The 22,613-nt window shown below is 37.6% G+C and overlaps 1 protein-coding gene and 1 long non-coding RNA gene across 3 annotated transcripts in view; one reads left to right on the top strand and one right to left on the bottom strand.

The window, feature by feature from the left end:
• The window catches only part of LOC136876334 (valacyclovir hydrolase), a 57,669-nt gene that overhangs the window by 4,305 nt on the left and 30,751 nt on the right, over positions 1–22,613 (top strand). For both annotated transcript variants that reach the window (XR_011018463.1, XM_067150186.2), the window contains exons 3-4: positions 7,137–7,303; positions 15,505–15,658. Coding sequence is in view for 1 of the 2 variants with exons in the window: in XM_067150186.2 (XP_067006287.2) it covers positions 7,137–7,303; positions 15,505–15,658 (321 nt within the window). In the remaining variant the exon portion in view is untranslated. The remainder of the gene's footprint in view (positions 1–7,136; positions 7,304–15,504; positions 15,659–22,613) is intronic.
• Positions 10,717–22,613, bottom strand: part of LOC137501321 (uncharacterized) — a 29,708-nt gene continuing 17,811 nt past the window's right edge. The window contains exons 2-3 of the long non-coding RNA XR_011018464.1: positions 11,368–11,558; positions 10,717–11,010 (exon numbers count right to left, since the gene is read on the bottom strand). This is a non-coding gene — a long non-coding RNA (uncharacterized lncRNA). The remainder of the gene's footprint in view (positions 11,011–11,367; positions 11,559–22,613) is intronic.

The following is a 22,613-nucleotide window of genomic DNA, read 5'->3' as shown; positions in this document are numbered from 1 at the left end:
AACATTTTGAAAAATTGTAACATTATAAAAACATCAAGATAGACTACTACTATAAAGCATTGTGGTATGTACTTTTGACACAGCCATCAATTATTTACAGCTAACGGCTGACATGTTCTTATTCAAGATAAAACCAAAATTGTTATCCAATTTTCCTTTTCAACTGTTCCTATTTTTAAGTGTGAAATGTTAAATTTTAATAATTATATTTTAACTTTAAATCGGGTGCCTGATTTATCTCAAGGTGATACAGTGACTGAAGATGCCTTCTATGAAAGGCAAAACATGTATCATATTTTTATAATGTATTAAGGACAAGATCCTAATTATATAAGACCCAAATGTATTGAATAAGTGGTTAAATAATAAATTAGTAATCTTATAAACTCACATCTTATCCAGTAATCGGGAGATAGTGGGTTCGAGCCCCACTATCGGCAGCCCTGAAGATGGTTTTCCGTGGTTTCCCATTTTCACACCAGGCAAATGCCGGAGCTGTACCTTAATTAAGGCCATGGCTGCTTCCTTCCAATTCCTAGGCCTTTCCTATCCCATCGTCGCCGTAAGACATATCTGTGTTGGTGCAACGTAAAGCAAAAAAAAAAAAAACTCACATCTTTGACGTCCCTTTCCCATTCTCTAATAAGTTTGTCTACAACTAAGTTAAACAGAATAGGAGAGATGTCGCCACCTTAACGAATGCCCTTACATATTTCATAAGGTTCAGAAATTTCCCCAGGGAATGTCACTTGAGAAGTGGTATTCGTGAGAGTTTGCTGGATTAGTTCTCTCATCTTCCTGTCCACTGTGAGTTCTTCTAGAGTATCAAAAACGTTCTGTCCACAGAATCATATGCCTTCTTAAAGTCCACAAAAGTGATGATTGTGCTCCTCGGTGGATCGTTAATATCGTCTTCAAATTCTACATTCGTTCAGCACATGGTCGACCTTTCCTGAACCCGCTTGGTACTTGACGATCAGGCAATCTGTCTGAGGCTTTAGAAATAATTCTGTATGTGATAGGTAGTAGGGATATGCCTCTGTAGTTATTTGGATCCGCCTTATTGCCTTTTTGGTGCAGTGGGTTTATTAATGCGCACTTCCAATCCTGCGGGATTGTTTCAATTTCCCAGATTTCTGATAAGATTTCATGAATTCTACGTATGATGTCATCTCCTAGTTTCCAGATTTCCACAGTGATACTACCCTCTCTAGGGGCTTTATTATTTTGTAGTGATTGGATGGTCTCTGCCGTTTCCTGTGTTGTCAGGGGTTGTGAATCAAGGTTCGGCGTGGGCTTTCTGAATTCAGTCTTTCTTTTGGAGGATCACAGCTGAGGAGGTCTTGGAAGTAGTTGGCTAGAATTGTGCAGTTCTCTTTGGTGTTCGATTCTAATGTTCCATTTGCTCGCGATGGAAACATAAAGGAGTGGTTGATAACTGGATAAATTCTCATGGAAGGTCTTGTAGAAATTCCTAGTGTTGTTTTTGAGGAACTCTTGCTCGATTTTTATTATTCTGTACTTTTTAAGATAATTTTCTGTACTTATAAGAAGGCCTTCCATTTTTCAGTTGTTTGATGTCCATTTTACTGATTGCACGCTTTCATCCGGTCATCAATGGCTTTATCACAGGTTGTGTTCCGCCATCAATGTTTTCGTTTCCTCGGAGGCCGTCCTAACTTCAGGGCTGATGTTTGAAGTGTTTTACATAGGTCTAGCCAGCCCTTGGGATCTACCTCTTATATGTCTTGTAAGAAGGTGTTGATGTTTTGTTTAATGCATTCAGGTTCAGCTCTTACAGATCTGTTATGTTTAGGTCTGGATTGGTTGGGTTGGAATCTCACTTTGATTTGTGATAGTGGTCCAAGTCGTCAATTCCATTCCATACTCTGACATTTTGGATCTCGCACATATTTTTTCTGGAGATCACAATGCAAGCAATGTGGAATCTCAGATGGATAGATTGAATCACAAATGAAGAGATATTGAATCGAATTGGTGAGAGGAGATCGTTGTGGCTAAATTTGATGAGAAGAAGAGATAGAATGATAGGACACATCTTAAGACACCCAGGACTTGTGCAGTTGGTTTTTGAAGGAAGTGTAGTGGGTAAGAATGGTAGGGGTAGACCAAGGTATGAATACAACAAACAGATTAGAGCAGATGTAGGATGCAGCAGGTATGTAGAAATGAAAAGGTGAGCACATGATAGGGTGGCACGGAGGGCTGCATCAAACCAGTCTATAGACTGATGACCCAAACGACAACAACATCAATCTGGAATTCCCCTAATGATGGGTTCAGTGATTTCCATGTTTTCTTTTCGTGTGGACGCCTCACAAAATACATAGACATGAGTTTCAAAGCAAAAGTTTTACAAAAGTCTATAAGGTGTTCTCACCATCATCATCACATTTTTCACCTCTTGCCATGTGAGCTACTGCAATATAAGGCATTCTCCATTCTTATTCATTTTACGATGTGCCAAGTGAAATCCTACAATCCTTTTGTGTTTCCTCTCTCTGCCGACCTGTGCTTTAAAATTTCAAATTTTCACGTGAAGTTTAGGAATCTTGCTAGTGGTTTTTTCTAAGAATTTCCAGAAGGCTTCAAATTTCTGTGGGTTTTTGTTGTTGTCAGTATTTGTGGGAGCATGGGTGTTGACCAAGAAGTAAGCTTTGTTGATCGATTTCACAGTAAGTATTGAGATTTTTCATATGGGGATGTAAAGTCAAGTACTGAATTGATGATTGTTTTGTGTACCGCAGAGGCTGTCCCTAGTTGTGGCAGGTTCCCATGGATTCTTATGGCAGGCTTAACTTTAAATATCCTGTACTCTTCAGAGTCAAAATAGTTTTCATCTCGGATGTGCACTTCTTGGAGTGCGGTTATTTGAACATCAGACTTGTCCAGAGAGTGCGTGCCTGTTTTCAGCAGGGTGTTGACATTAATTGAAGGTCCTTGTCTTGGGGCAAAGAGATTTTGACAGGTTCCGATCCTTCTCTGCATGATGCTCCCAATCCCCCAGAATCCGATGATCGGGAGAAACCAAACTAGGTGTGTCCGGAGCCTAGGGTAGTTGCTGTTATAACATGTTATCCATCATGCCAATGTTGCAAGTTGAAGATACATGCAAGGGCGATCATAATGGTATGATCACAAGATTACAACTCAATTGTTGAGATCGAGAGGTGCCTCTTGGTGTCTCCCGGTTAAATTTTCTTTTATGGTTGACCATATATATAGTCAAAAACCAACCCTCCTTCTTTACCTGGTCTTGGGACTGACAACGGCAACCACTGAACTACTCAATCTATCCAGTGGCTGCAGCAGGTGGAATTGTTGTTGTTATTATTATTATTATTATTATTATTATTATTATTATTATTATTATTATTATTATTATTATTATTTTATTACTATAGATGGGTGAATACCAGTTTTTGTCAGTACTTGATAATAATACAGTATATGATTTTTATCTCAATAGTAAAATACACATTTCTAAATATAGTATTATTAAATAGGCATTTGTATAATAGAACATACACATACATACATTCATTATCATTGTAGACTGGTATGCCTTAAAACGTTCAATCTGCAAGCTTCTGTAAATTTACTAAATGTCGCCACAATCCTCTATTTGCAACCAGTGCCGTGGCCTCATTTAGTTCTATACCTCTTATCTTTAAATTGTTTGAAACTGAGTCTAACCATTGTCGTCTTGGTCTCCCTCTACTTCTCTTACCCTCCATAACAGAGTCCATTATTCTTCTAGGTAACCTATCCTCCTCCATTCGCCTCAGATGACTCCATCACCGAAGCTTGTTTATGCGTACAGCTTCATCCATCGAGTTCATTCCTAACTTAGCCTTTATCTCCTCATTTTGAGTACCCTCCTGCCATTGTTTCCACCTGTTTGTACCAGCAATCATTATCACTACTTTAATGTCTGTTACTTCTAACTTATGAATAAGATATCCTGAGTCCACCCAGCGTTCGCTCCTGTAAAGCAAAGTTGGTCTGAAAACAGACCTATGTAAAGATAGTTCTGTCTGAGAGCTGACTTCCTTCTTACAGAACACTGTTTTTTGCAATTGCGAGCTTACTGCTTTAGCTTTACTACACCATGATTCAATCTCCCTTACTATATTACCATCCTGGGAGAACATACAACCAAATACTTGAAATTATCTACCTGTTCCAGCTTTGTATCACCAATCTAACATTCAATTCTGTTGAATTTCTTACCTACTGACATCAATTTAGTCTTTGAAATGCTCATTTTCATACCATACTCATTGCACCTATTTTCAAGTTTCAAGATATTAGACTGCAGGCTTTCGGCACAATCTGTCAGTAAGACCAAGTCGTCAGCATAGGCCAGACTGCTTACTACATTTCCGCGTAACTGAATCCCTCCCTGCCACTTTATACCTCTCAGAAAATGATCCATGTAAACTACGAACAGCAAAGCTGAAAGATTACAGCCTTGTCTAACCCCTGTAAGTACCCTGAACCAAGAACTCATTCTACCATCAATTCTCACTGAAGCCCAATTGTCAACATAAATACCTTTGATTGATTTTAATAATCTACCTTTAATTCCATAGTACCCCAGTATGGCGAACATCTTTTCCCTCGGTACCCTATCGTATGCTTTCTCTAGATCTACGAAACATAAACACAGCCGTCTGTTCCTCTTGTAGCATTTTTCAGTTACCTGGCGCATACTGAAAATCTGATCCTGACAGCCCCTCTGTGGACTGAAACCACACTGGTTTTCATCCAACTTCTTCTCAACCACTTATCGCACCCTCCCTTCCAAGATGCCAGTGAATACTTTGCCTGGTATACTATTCAATGTGATACCTCGATAGTTGTTGCAGTCCTTCCTGTTCCCTTACTTATAGATAGGTGCAATTACTGCTTTTGTCCAATCTGAAGGTACCTTACCAACACTCCATGCTAATCTTAATACTCTATGAAGCCATTTCATCCCTGCCTTCCCACTATACTTCACCATTTCAGGTCTAATTTCATCTATTCCTGCTGCTTTATGACAATGGATTTTATTTACCAACCTTTCCACTTCTTCAAACGTAATTTCACGAACATCATTTACTTCCTCCCCATGAACTTGGCTGTTCGCGACACCATCAGGAAGATTTCCTTTTACGTTGAGAAGATATTCAAAATATTCCCTCCACCTCTCCAGTGATTCCCTGGGATCTATTATGAGTTCGGCTTAATTACCCAAAACACTGTTCATTTCCTTTTTTCCTCCCTACCTAAGATTCTTTATTACTGTCCAGAAAGGTTTCCCAGCTGCTTGACATAGCCTTTCCAGGTTATTACCAAAATCTTCCCATTACATAGTAAATTAAATCAAAATATATTGTAGTATGTAATTCTAGTTTGTAGTTATGCATCTTTCCACAAACCAGATATTAATTCCTGGCTGAATAAATGAGGTGACATGCTTTCTCAGGTTGCTAGTGTTGTGAGATTTTCCTCCTAGCAAGAAACGTTTTACAAATGTAGCAAATAGCACAGTTATCACTGACAGGATCCAACTGGAAATAGTTCTGCACTTCACTCATATTATCCGGAAGTGATAAATTACAAAATGCACTGCCTTCTGTCATTTCAAATAACAGCTGACTTGAAATGATAAAATAATAATATAAAATTGAAATTGGGTTTCATGCTAAAGTTGCTGACACTTTTACAATAAGTTATTTCCTTGCTTGTGATGTGATTTGATTTACTTAAAAGTTTCTCTTATTGGTTACACTCGGAACTAGTTTAGTTAGGTGGAGTGTATTTTTTCCTTAGCCAACCAAATTGAAAATAAATAATGCTATAGATTAGTCCAATATCACGTTCAGTTATATCTTCTTCAAGCTACAATTTGACATGTTTTATTGGCCTGGTACATGACTTTTAAAGAAATTTGTACTTCAAACATGCTGGGTACCAGAACATCTGCAGAAATTTGGCAGAAGGTCCATTTTGTTATGAGATCAGTAGACATATAAATGAGCCCAATTTCTTGCTATACCTGCTATATTGAAACTTATGAGTTGAGACGTTCACCTTGCGATTGCTTTAAAATTTGCTACTTGTGGCAAGTTGACATTATTAATGAAATATTTTACTATTCTAGTAACATAGTATCCAAAAAGCTCATCTGTAGTGGTATCATTCAAAATCAGTACTTCTTTCGTATTGAGGTGTCATTAGTATAAAGAACTAATCTCTAATAATAATAATAATAATAATAATAATAATAATAATAATAATAATAATAATAATGATGATGATAATTACTTTACTCCAAAATTAGTGATACAATGTTTATCTCTGTGGGAGAGAAGAAAAGGGATTCTCCATCTGGCTGTATACCTCAACATTTCTGGAAATGTAAGTACCGGTACAAGAGAGAAAACTTAAACATCAACAATTTCCTGATGTTAATGGCAATTGGTTCCTAGAATCTGGATGTTAGTTGATGTCCAGACTAAGAGTTCTTCTGGACAAGGGGATGGGAGAAAAGAGGTCAATATTTCAGGAATTTTAAGCAAGTCAGTCATTAAGCACAGTATTGGTAAACACAGATGTGAGTGGGTTGAACTTTAGTGATGGAAAATTGACAAGTACTATCGTGGTGATTATGTAGCCATTCTGCAATAATTTTAGAAGCCTATCCAATGCAGAATTTTTCTGTTTTTTGATTAATGGATCTTGTTCTTCTTTCTTGGCCAGTTATATGTCATTAACTTAGCCATTCCCACCTCTTTGGGGAGCACTACCTATGTCTAGATATTAGCTAAGTTTTATGACCCTCTGAACGGAAGACCACTCTGTGGATCATACAACCAAGGAGCTGGACTCTTTGATTAATTTATCTATTGCTGCAGTTCATTTTATTTCTTTTTCTGGAACTTATTTTGTATCAGATTTTTAAAGAAATTAAAATGCTGAATCTTATATTTGCATTTTTTCCAATCATTTTCATGAAAATGATTGTTTTAATACCGGTATGTATGTCTTATCATATTGCATGTTGTTATTTATCTAAGGTAAGGTAAATCAAAATATCCATTTTTATTCAAAGTGCAAAATTTCAGGTTCAATATGGACAGACCTGAAGCCTCAAGTGGAAAACTTGGACAGAACAAAATTTACAATTGTTGCATGGGATCCTCCTGGTTATGGTAAAAGCCGTCCTCCCAGTAGAGATTTTTCACCTGGTTTTTGTGAGCGAGATGCAGAATGGGCTGTGAAATTAATGCAGGTAAGCAACAAGCGTGTTGTGAGAGTTTGTAACAAAGATAGTGAGCAAATAGGTGATTTTAGTACAAGATTTGGGAATAGAACCTATTAGGCTGGCTGAAAACTGTTTTACTACAAACGTTCTGTTAGTTTGTCTTTTAGTTGCCAGGCAAAAAATAATTTGTTTGTATTTATTGTTGGTACTATTGTAAAAAATGCTTCAAGATGAATAGTTATTTAAGCTATAAGGGAGGTAATTTTTGTCTTTACTAGTCAAGGAGGAGACTGTGCAGGCAATCATGTGCAAGACTAAAAACTCTATTTAACTCACAAATTGCTTATAACATGTTTATCTACTTCCATATTCTGTTTAATAGGAAATGGATTTATCATCATCTTAATCAGATTTAATAATAATAATAATAATAATAATAATAATAATAATAATAATATAATAATAATATAATAATAATAATATGGCCTCAGCTAATCTGGGCAGAGATTTTAATATGACTCATTCTAGGCTGCCTGCATATCAGTTTTAACATTCCATTTTATTGCACCAGATGACAACCTCTGTGGATCAGTGGTAGAGTGTGGGCTTCCAGATCCCAAGATAGCGGGTTCAAACCCAGCAGAGGTAGTCGGATTTTTGAAGGGCGGAAAAAAGTCCATTCGACACTCCATGTTGTACGATGCCGGCATGTAAAAGATCTCTAGTGACACATTTGGTGTTTACCCGACAAAATTAATTAAATCTCAGACATAGACGCCCAAGAGAGTTTCGGTTTAATCGGTCTGCCATCTAGTGGGCCTAGAGTAAAACGGAACGTCGAAATTGACGAGCAGACAGCCAGATGGCGTCAAATTGAAATGTCTGCACACGGTAGCTGAGGCCATACGATTATTGTTTATTATTATTATTGCACCACATGACAGAGTAAACCGTGTCTCTCTTGAACGTCTGTGGCTGACTTAGTTATTTTAATTGGATAAACACCAAATGTGTCACCAGAGATCTTTTACATGCCAGCATTGCACAGCATGGAGTGCTGAATGGACTTTTTCTTTTGCTCTTAAAAAATTCGACTATCCAGCCCTATGGTCTAGGTGTAGCATGTCTCCCTCTCACCCGGAGGCCCCAAGTTCAGTTCCCGGTCAGGTCAGGAATTTTTACCTGGACCTGAGGGTCGGTTTGAGGTCTACTCGGAATACATGATTACAATTGAGGAGCTATCTGACAGTGAGATGGCGACCTCTATCTAGAAAACCAAGAATAACATCCGAGAGGATTCATCGCACTGACCTCATAAAGCAGCATTCGCTTGGTAGGCCAAAGTCATTCAGGGCTGGGTTTTTTTTTTAAATCAGACTACCTCTGTGGGGTTTGAACCCATGATCTTGGGCTCCAGTGGTAGCTAGACTGAATAAATGAATCAGCATTTCTGTCTGGTGACTAATATATCTTCTTTGTGGTAAAGAAACAATAGAGAGTTGTCATGCAGAAACTTCTTCCCATAGACTATATGAAGCCCATGTTAAACCTGTGTGTTATTCCATGGCTTTTGGTGTTAAATCACCTTTTTCCCATTACTTCCCTGGGGAGGTAAGTTAACTTAATTCACATCATGAATAGCAACCAGTTATACTAAGGTAAAATACGCTAACTTCCCTAAATATAACTTTATAATAGCATACTGCATGGAGACTGGAAAAAGTTGTACTACAGTATATTCCGGATATCTATATTATGTTTCCTTCCTGCTTCGTTTACCTGTTTACTGGATTAGATCCTCATATCCTTTTTCTCCAGGATGTTCTATCCAGCATCATGTCAGGGGTTAGATTATTTTACTTTTGATTTTTCTCAATCATCTTTCTCTTCATTGTTCGGGGAAGCCTATTCTTCATGATTTGTTGTGTGGGTTACAAATGGAGCATGTATGAGGCTCTCCTCTCCTAATGTGTTCATACCAATGCATTCGGTTTTCTGTACTATGTTCTGCATATATTCTCCCCATTATTGTGACAATGAAGCCGAGATTGCAGAGGGTCCAGTGAGAGGTGACAATGTCAGCAGAGTGGCGACAGTGTGGACGGGCCAGCAGTGAGCAAATCAATTGCACTGGCGAATTGTTGATCATGGCAATAAGAAAGCTCCTAGAAGAAGCTGGAAGCTGATTAACCATGGAAATTACCTCAATCAGAAGCCATATTTTTGGTCATGAATGAACTTGTAAATAGTAGTTTAATAAAACTCACTACCTCTGAGTTTTGAATTTAATTGAAAATGTGCAGTATTGAAATTAGGTGCTTCTTAGGTTCGTTTGGAGATAAGTTTGAGTACAAAGTCAGTGACTGAAGAATGAACTGGAAGTAGAAACTATGAAAATCTCCTGTTGACCTCTGTAAAGAGTGAAACCAGCGACAGTCAGTCATTCGGTTAGTCTCGAGCAAATCGGTCTTAAATGGGTCAGTTGTGAGTTGACGCATGCAGTTATGAGACTGTCATGACTCCATAACGAGTTATTTCAGTGAGTACTACGTCAGACGACTATGCGGAGTTCGGTGTAGCCTTTTATTCTTTATTTGAACTGTCCTGGAATGACAATGTGCTGTGAAAGCCGTGTTGGAGAACAGGAGTTCAACTCACCACCGGGCTGCATGTACAGTGTAAAACCTGTGCTGAGTGGAAATCTCAAACATGTATGAACTTAATAAAATTCATGAAACTTGATCATATTTAGTTACGTCAATCAGAAGCCATATTTTTGGTATGAACTTGTAAATAGTAGTTTCATAAAACTTACTATTTCTCTGATTTTTTACTTTAATTGGAAATGTGCAGTGTTGAAATCAGGTGCTTCTTAGGTTCTTTTGGAGATAAGGTTTGAGTACGAAGTCACTGACTGAAAAATATGTAAGGCATAGGAATAATTTGTTAAAGAACAGTATTTGATTAGTTCAAGCAATTCAGGTTGAAGACCAACCTTGCTCAGAATGACCTGCTTCAGTAACTACACAGTAGTCCAGCCCCGCGGTGTAGGGGGCAACGCGTCCGCCTGTCACTGCGACCCCTGGTTCGATTCCCTGCCGGGTTAGTGGTTTTTAATGGTAAATTATTAATATCCCTGGCCTGGGGACTGGGTGTTTGTGTCGTCCTTAATGCCCCTTTCTTCACATTCAACACTTTACACTTCCGCCATTGCCAAATACATGCAGGTTCACAACATATGGTGCAAAGTAGGGGCAAAAGATCTTCTTAGGTCGACAGCCCTAATAAATAGCATTTAAAAAAAACTACACAGTATATATCTTCTTGAATTTGAACTATGATTCAATCTTTCAGCTTTGCTCTAACCTTCATAATTTTTATTTATTGACTACATTAATTCTAATGTCAATGAGAGTGAGGCATTACATGTGTCCTCCATCCTTTTGGTTGACATTTTCAGTGCCATCAGTTCTTGTTTTGTGATCAATGACTATATCTATTCCTAATTGTTTATCTTTTGTTTGGTATTCTCATGCTAAAACAGATATTTTCTTAACTTCAATAGAAATTTCACTGTATTTGAGCTTCATTTGCAGCTGTTTAACTTATTTGAGTGTATGTTGATTGTTGATCCTGGGGATAAGAAAGCTCCTAGAAGAAGCTGGAAGCTGATTAACCATGGAGCCGGTTCCCAGAATGATTTGAAGTAGAAACTATGAAAATCTCCGGCTGGCCTAAGTAAAGAGCGAAACCAGCGACAATCAGTCATTCAGGTAGTCTTGAGTGAATCAATGATTTCAATTACTTAAACATTATCATCTTAACTCTGTGTCAGTCAACTTAATTTTATTTGTAGGTGAAACCAGATCTGTATTTAGGTATCGTTATGCCTGTGAACATGAAGAACTCTGAATAAAGGTACACAGATAAATATTATTGAGTTAAATTAAATTGAATTTATTGGCAACGATTTGCCACAAAGGCTAATGAGCCCTTTATGTAGCTTCTACATTGAAAACAATACACAGAACAATTATTACCAAAAAAAAAAAATAGAAGGAGAAAATTAAACTAAAATCTGAATAACATACTTAAATGCTGAGCTGAGTGGCTCAGACGGTTGAGGTGCTGGCCTTCTGACCCCAACTTGGCAGGTTCGATCCTGGCTCACTTTAGTGGTATTCGAAGGTGCTCAAATACGTCAGCCTCGTGTCAGTAGATTTACTGCCACGTAAAAGAACTCCTGCAGGACTAAATTCTGGCACCTAGGTGTCTCCTAAAACTGTAAAAGTAGTTAGCGGGATGTGAAAAAATAACATCATTATTATTAACATACTTAAACATTATAAACTACATTAAAAAAACATACTGTGGTTAACCGTAAGAATTCTAACATTGAAATTGCTAACTTGGTTGTAATAAGGAGCTATGCTGATGATTAATGAGGAGTTGGTCTAATTATCTGAAATGCTACAAAAAGAAATTAATCAGTTTATAGGGGAAAGAAATTACTAAGATTAAAACAAAATAATAATAATAATAATAATAATAATAATAATAATAATATTTACCCTCAGTACTCTGTCACATGACTTCCCTAGATCTACAAAACATAAACATAACTGTCTATCTCTCTTAGCATTTTTCAATTACCTGGCGCATCCTAAAAATCTAATCCTGACAGTCACTCTGTGGTATGAACCACACTGATTTTCATCCAGAATTCTCTCAACATTAAAGATGCTCCATACATTAAGAGAGAGGGTGTCCTCCCTAGAGAATGAAAAGGTTCTTTTATTTTCTCCCGACATTTGAAGTCAAATATAGGACTCCAATAATGCTAAGAAAATTACATTTCATTGTCAAACTGTTGTCATCAATAAGAAAGACTTTTCGGCAATAAGTTATCAATCTTAGGAGACTGACTTTCAGCACGCAGTTCACTGGTAAATGTTTTCAGGTTGAAGATAAGGCAAGGACTCTCAAGCTTCTGTCCGAGGATATAGTGTTGGTGATGGTGGATTTGAGATGTAAGGGGGAAGCGCGCTGGAGGACAGTTTCGGGGGAGGAAGGTTGCGGGAAGTGGCTTTCACGTGGACAGAGTCCGTAGCAATGTAGCAGTAAAGATGTCCTCACAAACCCCTATACAAGCATGCGCCAGCCAAATTTCCATGGTTGCATACAATAAAATTAAATAATAATTTATTTATATTTTAAGAAGAAAAATAATAAATAATGATGTTAATGTAACATTTGAGACCAGGAATTGATTCAAATTGGGTCTTTGGCTTGCATCCCGTGGTTTGTGAGGGTTGATAGCAGTGAATTAGTTTGTTTTCACGCGGAAGACTTGAATGAGTGCGGTGGTACTGGTCAGTAGCAAAGAAAGATTGGTGGGAAAAAGTACTGTGGCTTCCCCTCCACCCACCCCTCGACCTGGGAGTCCACCAGCCGCCACTGCCGAGATACCCACGCCCTTATTTGGTATGATAAAATCAGGAATGTTATTGTAACAGGTGCAAATTTACCAAATGTTAATTGGGAAGCAAATTACAACAAGTGAATAGAACAGAATAGAATAGAATTTATCCTTGTGTTTTATTTTTGTTTAAATAACTGTAATCTTTTAATTTTATCATATACTGTTAATGTTAGCTGAAGATGGTCCATACAAGGACCAAAATTTGTCCTAATTTGAGATTGTATTGACTATTTTATAACTAAATTAGTTGTACAGTATTGAACATGTGGATGTTTATTTAAAAATAATTTCCTTGTGGAAATTCTTTGTTTTAAAAACTGGGAAGGGAATGCAAATGACAGAAAGCATGACCAACAAATGGTGAATAAGAGGGAAGGACAGCTGAATCAGAAAGTGATGGAACCAACTGGAGGGGAAAATATTCTAGACATGGTGTTGATAAAACCAGATGGTAGATGGTATAAGTGATCATGAAGCTGTTTTGTCATAGTTAAAAAATAAATGTGCCAGAAAAGAAGGTTGTAAAAGTAGGACTAATAAGCAATATCATATGGTTGATAGGAATTCATCTACCCATTCAACCACTCTTTAAAATGTAATTGTGATCAATGGAAAATGGTAAATAAAAATGTGAACATTATACGAGATGGTTTTAAAGCAATTGTTGAGGAGTGGTTTTTTTTTTGTTTTACGTCGCACCGGCACAGATAGGTCTTATAGCGATGATGGGACAGGAAAGGGCTAGGAATGGGAAGGAAGTGGCTGTGGCCTTAATTAAGGTACAGCCCCAGCATTTGCCTGGTGTGAAAATGGGAAACCATGGAAAACCATTTTCAGGGCTGCCGACAGTGGGGTTCGAACCTACTATCTCCCAAATACTGGATACTGGCCACACTTAAGCGACAGCAGCTATCAAGCTCGGTAATTGTTGAGGAGTGTTAAAGGTGGTAAGAGGTGATAAGGGTGCATTATATTATAACTGGGGAAAAAATTAGGTTACAAAGGATGTGCAGGGGATAAAAAAATAGAGTTAGGAATGGTTGCAGGAGTAAGGAGAGATTGAAGGAACGACTTAGAAAATCAAATTAGGCAAAATAGTCCTCTAAGGATAATATAATGGCAAACATAATTGGCAGCCAGACCTAGATAATGTTGTGAGATGGACAGCAAACAATGGCATGATGGTAAACAGAATGAAAAGTTCTCTCAGTTTTAATTACTGCGTTGATGGGCTGATATGACCTCCAGGAGATCATTATAAGTACCTAGGTATTAACATAAGGAAGAATCTTCATTGGGGTAATCACATTCATCAGGTTGTAAAGAAAGGATAAAGATCTCTTCACATGGTTATTAAGATATTTAAGGGTTGTAGTAAGGATGTGGAGGAGAGGATGTATACGTCTCTGATAAGACCACAATTAGAGTATGGTTCCAGTGTATGGGACCCACACCAAGACTACTTGATACAAGACCTGGAAAAGATCCAAAGGAAAGCAACACAATTTGTTCTTGGTGATTTCTATGAAATCCTGCAACCATTCCTAACATGAAAGAAAATTTTGTAAACTTTGAGCTGGGAAGACTTCAAACATTTCAACAATTATTAGACAGGCATACACAAAATAAAAAAAATAAAAAATTGACACTTGTTCATAATATTCATCAGTTCTTAAATAATAATAATAATAATAATAATAATAATAATAATAATAAATTGTGTGATTTGATATAATCTGATGACGTTTTTGAGAATAAAACATGTCATTCTGTTTTTAATGAAATTATATCTTTTTCAGGCATAATAGGCCTATGTTATTAAATGTTTTATTTTTTCAGGTATTTTTAATTAATTCTGCAGTAACTTTGATAGATTGAAAACTTCACAGTTATAGATTAACTAAGTCAAAGCTAAAAAAGAAATTGCTTCTTCTGTAACAAAAAGTGCATGCAGAATATGTACAGAATTGAAGGTTGGCTCTTTGTGTTATTTATTCTCTGTGTTATATTTTCCAAAATAGGAAAAAGTCACCTAAGTTGAGTTCTCAGCTGTAATACTTATCTTTTATAGTTCTGATTACATATTTATTTTCAGAGCCTTTAGACGTGTACAAATGTGAGCCATTTATTCTACCAGCATCATTCAACAAGTCTTTGGAAACCATTACACTCAAAGAACTGGAGCTAGTACCCAGGAAACTTAGAATTGTCCAAAAGCACACTCGCTTACATCTTGATAACACTTTAGCCAGACCAACCCTTTCTTATGGCAGTGAGGCATGCGGTTAAGGTTGTGCAGCTGTGAGCTTACATTTCAGAGATAGTGGATTCGAATCCCACCATCGGTAGCCCTGAAGTTTATTTTCTCTGGGTTCTTATTTTCACACCATGCAAATGTACCTTCCCAATCCCAGTGCATCTATGATCCCACCTTCAGTGTTGTAGTACAACGTTAAACAGAAAGAATATTCAGGCTTTTCTAGTGGTGAAACCAGCATTTTACCCCAGTGTGGAGATATTTCTGCTAATGCACTGTCAGTGCATGTGCTTGAAAGGAGGCTGGGAGTAATAGTTTAGCAGTGTACCAGTCAGCAGCTTGTACAGGTGTGACATTCCACCTGATGAGTCTGTTCCCATACTGGGGTAAAATATCATCGATAAAGCCTGAGTAATTACAGTTTTTGTTGATATAATATTGTGCCTGCATGTTTCCTTGTATAGTTAAGTTCATGAATTTTATCTGCAGGCACTGGATATTCCAAAGTATTCCTTACTGGGATGGAGTAATGGAGGAATTGCATCTATGATTGCAGCTGCTAAGTACCCAGATAGAGTGAAGAAACTGGTTGTATGGGGCTCAAACAGTTATGTCACCAAGCCTGAAATCATGCTCTATGCTGGTATGTCATTATGTTGAAGGAGAAGAATGCACTTATAATTGTGTTGCCCAAGTTGTCAGTCCATTTTGTTTCATCCAGACCTCTTTACCACCCAATCTTGTATTAGCATTTTCATACCGGTACCTATTTTACTATTGCAGCCTGAATTATCTTTGTTATGCTTCTGAATTACATCCTCCAATATTATCCCACCATGTACATCCCTCTAAACCTAAGTGATAAGGTCCTGGGTAAATGTGTCATTTCAACCATTCTCACCTTCTGATTAAATTTTACCATATTAAGTTTGATCTGTCTCTCTCATCTTCAGCATTCTTCTTAAGTATATCTTTGTGTTTCATTTATTGCCTGTAACGAGTACCATAAAAATTGGAAGGACTTTATGTACAATAATTAATAATAATAATAATAATAATAATAATAATCGTGTGGCCTCAGCTACCATGTGCAGACATTTCAATATGACGCCATCTGGCTGTCTGCTCGTCAATTTCGACGTTCCGTTTCACTCTAGGCCTACTACATGGCAGAACGAGTAAACCGAAACTCTCTTAAGCGTCTATGGCTGAGATTTAATGAATTTTGTCAGGTAAACACCAAATGTGTCACCAGAGATCTTTTACATGCCGACATCGTACGACGTGGAGTGTCGAATGGACCTTTTTCCGCCCTCCAAAAATCTGACTACCTCTGCCGGGTTTGAACCCGCTATCTTGGGATCCGGAGGCCGACACTCTGCCCCTGATCCACAGAAAACATTTTTTTGCCTTCCTTGCTTCTGTCATTATCATTTTACTATCCAAATAACAAAAGTCATATATCTCTTCTGATTTCATTTCATAATCTAATATTACCTTGCTCACATCATTCATTTAAAATCCTCTGTCTTTGTTTTACATTTGTTTATTTTCAAAGGCACTACCATGGTCTAGTACAGGGAGGGGGAGTGAATCTTTTTCCGTGCACAGCTCTTTGCATCTTTGCAGATCAACTCTCATTGCCTTGCATTTTCCCCCACCAGAGTCACCTTCGCCCTCCTATATTACTGTGACATATGTTCCCTCTCTGTCTTTCCTTGGAGTGTTTTCTTTTTCTATGATGTTTAAATTTTTTCTACCAGACTTCTATCATTAAATACAAGAATAATGCTGGGTAGGACAGTTAGAAATAATTGCTATATGAAAACTTTGTTTTGCAAGAACAAACTTCATTATGCTACTATTAGTTGAAGTAATAATCAAGTTTACATCTGGCACAAGATTTCTACACACAAATGCAAGAATCTTCAGAGACTGTTGTCTGTAATATTTGTTTGCTACCTCGCTTCATTAATTTCATAATGTAATAGAAACTTCTCCCATAAGTGGAACCAAATTGTCGTCTTTTTCAATGGCTTATGCTGGGATCAAGACGTGGGCTAAAACTAGACTTAGGTTACCCCTTTTCGATGGTTGGTTTAGTGAAAGTCAAGTCTTCAGCATTTTGAGCTGCAGCCAGTAGCCACCGCAAGTTGCCTTCTGTGTCATCAAGGCTGCTTCAAAAGCTACTGCCCAGGCCTCTGCTACTGCCAATGCTCAACCCCTGATCAGTGGAGATGGTAGCCTAAGGTTTAGCAATTTCAAGTCTGGCTTTGTGGCTGAATGGGTAGAATGCTTGCCTTTGGTCCGATGGCTCCGGTTCAATGTTCAGGATCAACCCCCTCATACTGTTAATTCCCCTGGCTTGGGGACTGGGTATTTATGACATCTTCGCCATTGATTTTATCCTCAATAGGTCACCACCAAGCCTATACAGATGCCATTCGTCATTATTATTATTATTATTATTATTATTATTATTATTATTATTATTATTATTATTAAATAAAAATGTTGAATTTTACAGCGGTCGTGCCCATTGTTCACTGGTTAATTAGCTTCGTTGGGAGATCAGTGGTGGTATCCGATCCATGATCACAGGTTCAATTCCAACCAATGAAAGAGAACACTAAACTTGAAAGATTGCATTCATTTTAGCAGATCTATGAATAAACAGAAAACTACATTACTCCTATAACAGCAGCCCTGCAGTGTCTTCCTACAAGAATGTAGAAGTAAACGGAAGTGAAATACCAGCACTCTGTTATCTATATAATTAAGTCAGAAGTATGAGGTGAGGAAGTATACATGATGAGTAACGCATGGTTGATAGTTAGCAGTGGCGATCTGACGGACCGAAGGCTAGTACACCTATCCCCATCTGGTCCCTGCTCCTGGCCGATATACAGCAGCAAGCCGCGCGGGGCGAGTCAAGGCGAGAGAGGCAAGAGTCTGGACTGCGATATCAGTCTCCGATGCCTTGTTCTCAGAAATACGTGCGACGTTTTTTCTCACTGCTTTCAGCTTTTGTAAATGGAACAGTGTGTCAGATGCTTACATGATAATGTGCTTTAGACTTCCATCATTCTCAATTGAGGTTTGGGCTTCACTGATAGCCTTGGTAGCCCTTAGTATACGCTACTGATCTTTTTGTATAAAGAGAAACTGTGCTTCCAGGTCATTTTTAAATGATGGGGTCGTCAACTCTCCATGTTAAGACCCAATAGCTACTACAATATCTAAGCTCTTTGCACATGTGCAACAGTGTGAAACATTTGCTTGCCCCTGGTTTAGAGGTTAGCATATTAGCGTTCCATTCAGGGGACTTGAATTATATCTCTGGTTCTGCTGTAATTTTAAAACTGATTTGGAAATGGTGGATGAGGTGCACTTAGCTTTGGGAATATGATTGGGCAGAGCAGTGGGTTTAAATCCCATTTTTGACCATCCTAACAGCAGCAGTAATAGTAGTGCCTCTTTTCAACTCCAGGAAAATGGGAATATGTCACCTAACTTGTAGGCTATAAGCACTTTCTTCCCTTGAGGATTAGGAGAAACTGGGATAGACGAGGAGGGAGCCCTATCTATATAGGTGGTGTATAGTTGTGGGATTTGTCCTTGTCCTTTTGTTATCGCATTTGTCCATGTCTCTCCTTTTGTTGCTTCCGCTACCCCCGAATGACCTGTCAGTTTGTTTATTTGTTGAAATTTTAGAGATCTGTTCTGTTCAGTTACTTGGCCAGTTTACTAACACAGTTGATAAGCCATTTACTTCTTGAGCTTTAGGGTGTGGTATACAATGACATTAATGCTGATAAACATTTAACATGGTTCAAATGCAAGGATCTTTTGTCAGTAGATTTCCTGACATAAATTATTTTCAAGGCAAAATTCCAGCAATTTGCCATATCTTAAGATTGATAGTAGTATACAAAGACAAAGTCACCTCCGTACGGGCCATGAAGGCCCTTGGATTAGTAGAAGGTAAAGGCTTCCACCATTGTTAACCGCAGCACGTGATGGGGTAGAATGGTTAGCTCTACGCCCGGCCGCCTTTGCCCCCAGGAATTAACCTGGTACTCATTTTTGGTGTAGGCTGAGTGAACCTTAGGGCCATACGCACCTCCGGAAGTGGAAATCTCGTTTCTTAAATTTTACGAATTCCTGACGGGGATTCGAACCTACGTCCTTCCGGGCGAACCAAGAACACCTTTACCGCCTCAGCCAGGCAGCCCCTGATAGTAGTGGAAGAGAGATTAAATATACAGTACCATCTTTACTTAAAAACGAAGGGAAATTATATATAGAATTTAGCTTGTAACACAATGTTGTGAGAAAACTGTGATACTAACGTGTATGTATTATATATCAAAAGAAAGATCTCCATCTCAGGATTACTAGAAAAAATATTATTTAGGGTATTTAATTAAATAATTTATTTGCATAAAATAGTCATTTATTCCAATAAATCGTTATTCTATGAATGTTTCCGCTGATCTTTCTATGCCAGCCTAATAGAGGGCTCTTTGAAAGTTGTCTATGCAGATCTTTCTATGTTAGTCCAATAAATGGCTCTGTGAAATCAAGTCAGAACATTTGTTTTTTTTTAAGCTCCAGTAGGCTGCGCAAAAACATTTAAGTTTAGTATATGGTACATGATTAGAAGCAGAGTTGATATTGCAATCGCTGCTGCATGGACAAGAATTGCAGCTTTGTTATTAGCAGATGGTAAGACAATTCAAAAAACTTTTGATTTGCCTGTTCCAGTAACAGGAAATTCAGTTTTGAATATTAAATGGAACAGCTCAGAAGCAGACTTTTGCGAAAATCAGCTGTTAGTATTATTCATAAAGCTTTGATAATTCCTGCATTACAGACTATGAATCTGATTGTTGAATCCATATTGACAGTTGTACTTTTTACAAAATTGTACAAAACTATTTTTAATCCTCCTAGTTAATACTAGTTTTGACAAAGTAGGTGTTTATCTCAGTGCACTTTCAGCCATGGTCAGTCATATGTGGCATTTAGTAGAGTTAAAGCTGTGAGGGATGTCAAAATTAAAGTTATAATTACACCATATCAGGGCCATTTCTCCAAAATTGAAGGGTATTTCACAAGAAAACATAATTTACAATGAAATACTGAAATTAGTTAATGAGTAGGACAGTCAATGCAATCATTTACAGTGAATTGTAGCCTACATTGTTAAAGTGTTTAAAACATGATTGTTGGAAGCATGCACAAGAAGATTATGATAGGGTAATTGCGAAGGTTCAAGAATTCTATTATATGTGAATAGTCACAATGGAAGTGTAAGTTTAAAGGCAAATAAATGGTTTTCCTGAGTTCATTATATTTTCCATTACTTTTCTCTCGCTTTCTTTATCATGTTTCATCTTGTTCACAGCTTCTGTGATGACAGGCCACTAGTATCGGCTATAATTAGGGATTTTGGTATCAAAGGTAGGTAACTTACTGTAGGCAGTCAAAGGTATTTTATGTTGAGAGAGCAAGATTTGATGATAGAATTAATTTATGCTTCAAAGTTGTTATGGCTGTCAGACATAGCAGTATTCTTTTACACACATTTCTTTTAAAGGAACATTTTAGAGAAAATGTTTTAAGCAGTTTGGATTATGCTGATGACTTGAAAACATGGATGTTGGGGAAAAATAGCCGAGGAGTACTGCCACCAGTTTCTCCCCAAGGTGGCCATGGTTTGAATCCTGGTCAATATATGTGGGATTTTTTAAATGAAAAGCTGTGTCCTTACTGTTCAGATTCCATGTTGAACTGGAAGTCCCGTGGCTATGATCATGATATCAACAGTCGTAGAAAGCTACAAGCTAGCTTGCTTGCTTGAATGTATGTAATCTAATAATTTGGAATTTGAAAATAAATGTTGGATATATGGTATCAGACTCAGAATTTTCAAGACTAAAGTAATACCAGCTATGCCAGGCAGAATTATACCAAGTGGGCCATTTACGGTGTTTAGTCTGTGTATTCCCATTGGATGGTGATATAGTGAGAGATACAGTAAATAATCCAAGTGTAGCAAAGCTAATGTAATACACTTGTATTTGTAATAATTAATATTTAATAATATTTTGTGCAAATAAAGTGCATTGACTCATCAAATTATCTTTGGATAGTCCTGTTCCCAAGCCAATTGTGCTGCATACTTCCTGACACAAAAACCGAGTGGGCTTTTTGTATGAAAATCGGTTGTTAAATATTTTATCTGTCGTCCCTTGCCATGGTCTTTTGTAAAAAATGTTTCATGTCGTATTCTTTAATATAGGTACTGTATCAGGAACTGTTTTAGCCAGGTACATTATTTTAAAGTTGCCAGAATATGTGGAAAAGGACGAAATTTTCTTTTTAACCGTTGAAGATACAGAAATGAGACATACCTCGTCATGTAGGTAGTGTTCTGAAGGCAAACATATGTTAATCTCAACAAATTCCATTAAGGCGTTCAAGAGATAATAAGCAAGAAACCACATTTCTCCTCATGACGTGGCGAGTAACCTTGGCCTTACGGAATATAAGCCGCAGTCCTGGGCGAAGCAAACCAGTTCTTAGCTCACAGCTGGCATGTCAGTCATGCTACTCGCGACAAGTGAAGTCGAACTCAGTGTTCATTCTACGGGAACGTCGTGATACTTGTATAATTTTCGACAGCAAGTTGACACTTAGTTTATCTGAACACCAGTGAGTAACCAGTAGATTTTCTTGAGAAATTGTTGGACTTACAATTCTTCAGGGACATTTGAACTTTGGAAATTAACATGTTTATAACATTGAAGTTATAAGACTTGTAATATTTCGTCAATATTGGAACTTATAAAATATCCCAGGCTGAGTGGCTCAGACGGTTAAGGTGCTGGCCTTCTGACCCCAACTTGGCAGGTGCGATCCTGGCTCAGTCTGGTGGTATTTGAAGGTGCTCAAATACGTCAGCCTCGTGTCGGTAGATTTACTGGCACGTGAAAGAACTCCTGCGGGACTAAATTCCGGCACCTCGGCGTCTCCGAAAACCGTAAAATAGTAGTTAGTGGGACGTAAAACAAATAACATTATTATTATTATTACTTATAAAATATCTCGATTCCGTGTGAATAACTCTAACAAACTTGAAGCTAGCACAACTACATTAAACTTCAACAGTCATGAACTGTTCCAACATAGAACATCGTGAGTGTAGGTTGGCAACACATTAACTATTTTGAATATTATCAAAGTCTAAAACCACTTTAACTTGTGCATAAAAACTATTTCCTAATTTTCATAACAGACTGTACCATCTGAAACCAATTCTTATGAATAGACTGTTTAATGAACTGTAAATATGCCATGACACATTATGCATACTTCGTAATTCAGTGACGTTGTGAATTATAGGACTCAAACACGAATACTTGAGGAACTGTGACAGTGAGAAGGAACATTACGATATATTACGAGAGAGAGAGCTATTTATTTATTTATTTCTTTGCCGTGAAAGTGAGTCATGATAAATTGTGCTTTGAATGAGAGTTATTTCTGACAAGACGGACGGTGTCCAGTGAGTGTAAAGATGAACTATTCAT

This window comes from Anabrus simplex, chromosome 6 (assembly GCF_040414725.1).
Source record: "Anabrus simplex isolate iqAnaSimp1 chromosome 6, ASM4041472v1, whole genome shotgun sequence".
Lineage (NCBI taxonomy): Eukaryota > Metazoa > Arthropoda > Insecta > Orthoptera > Tettigoniidae > Anabrus > Anabrus simplex.
Note: the sequence above shows the minus strand (reverse complement) of the source record. Positions and strands in the feature narration are given on the sequence as shown.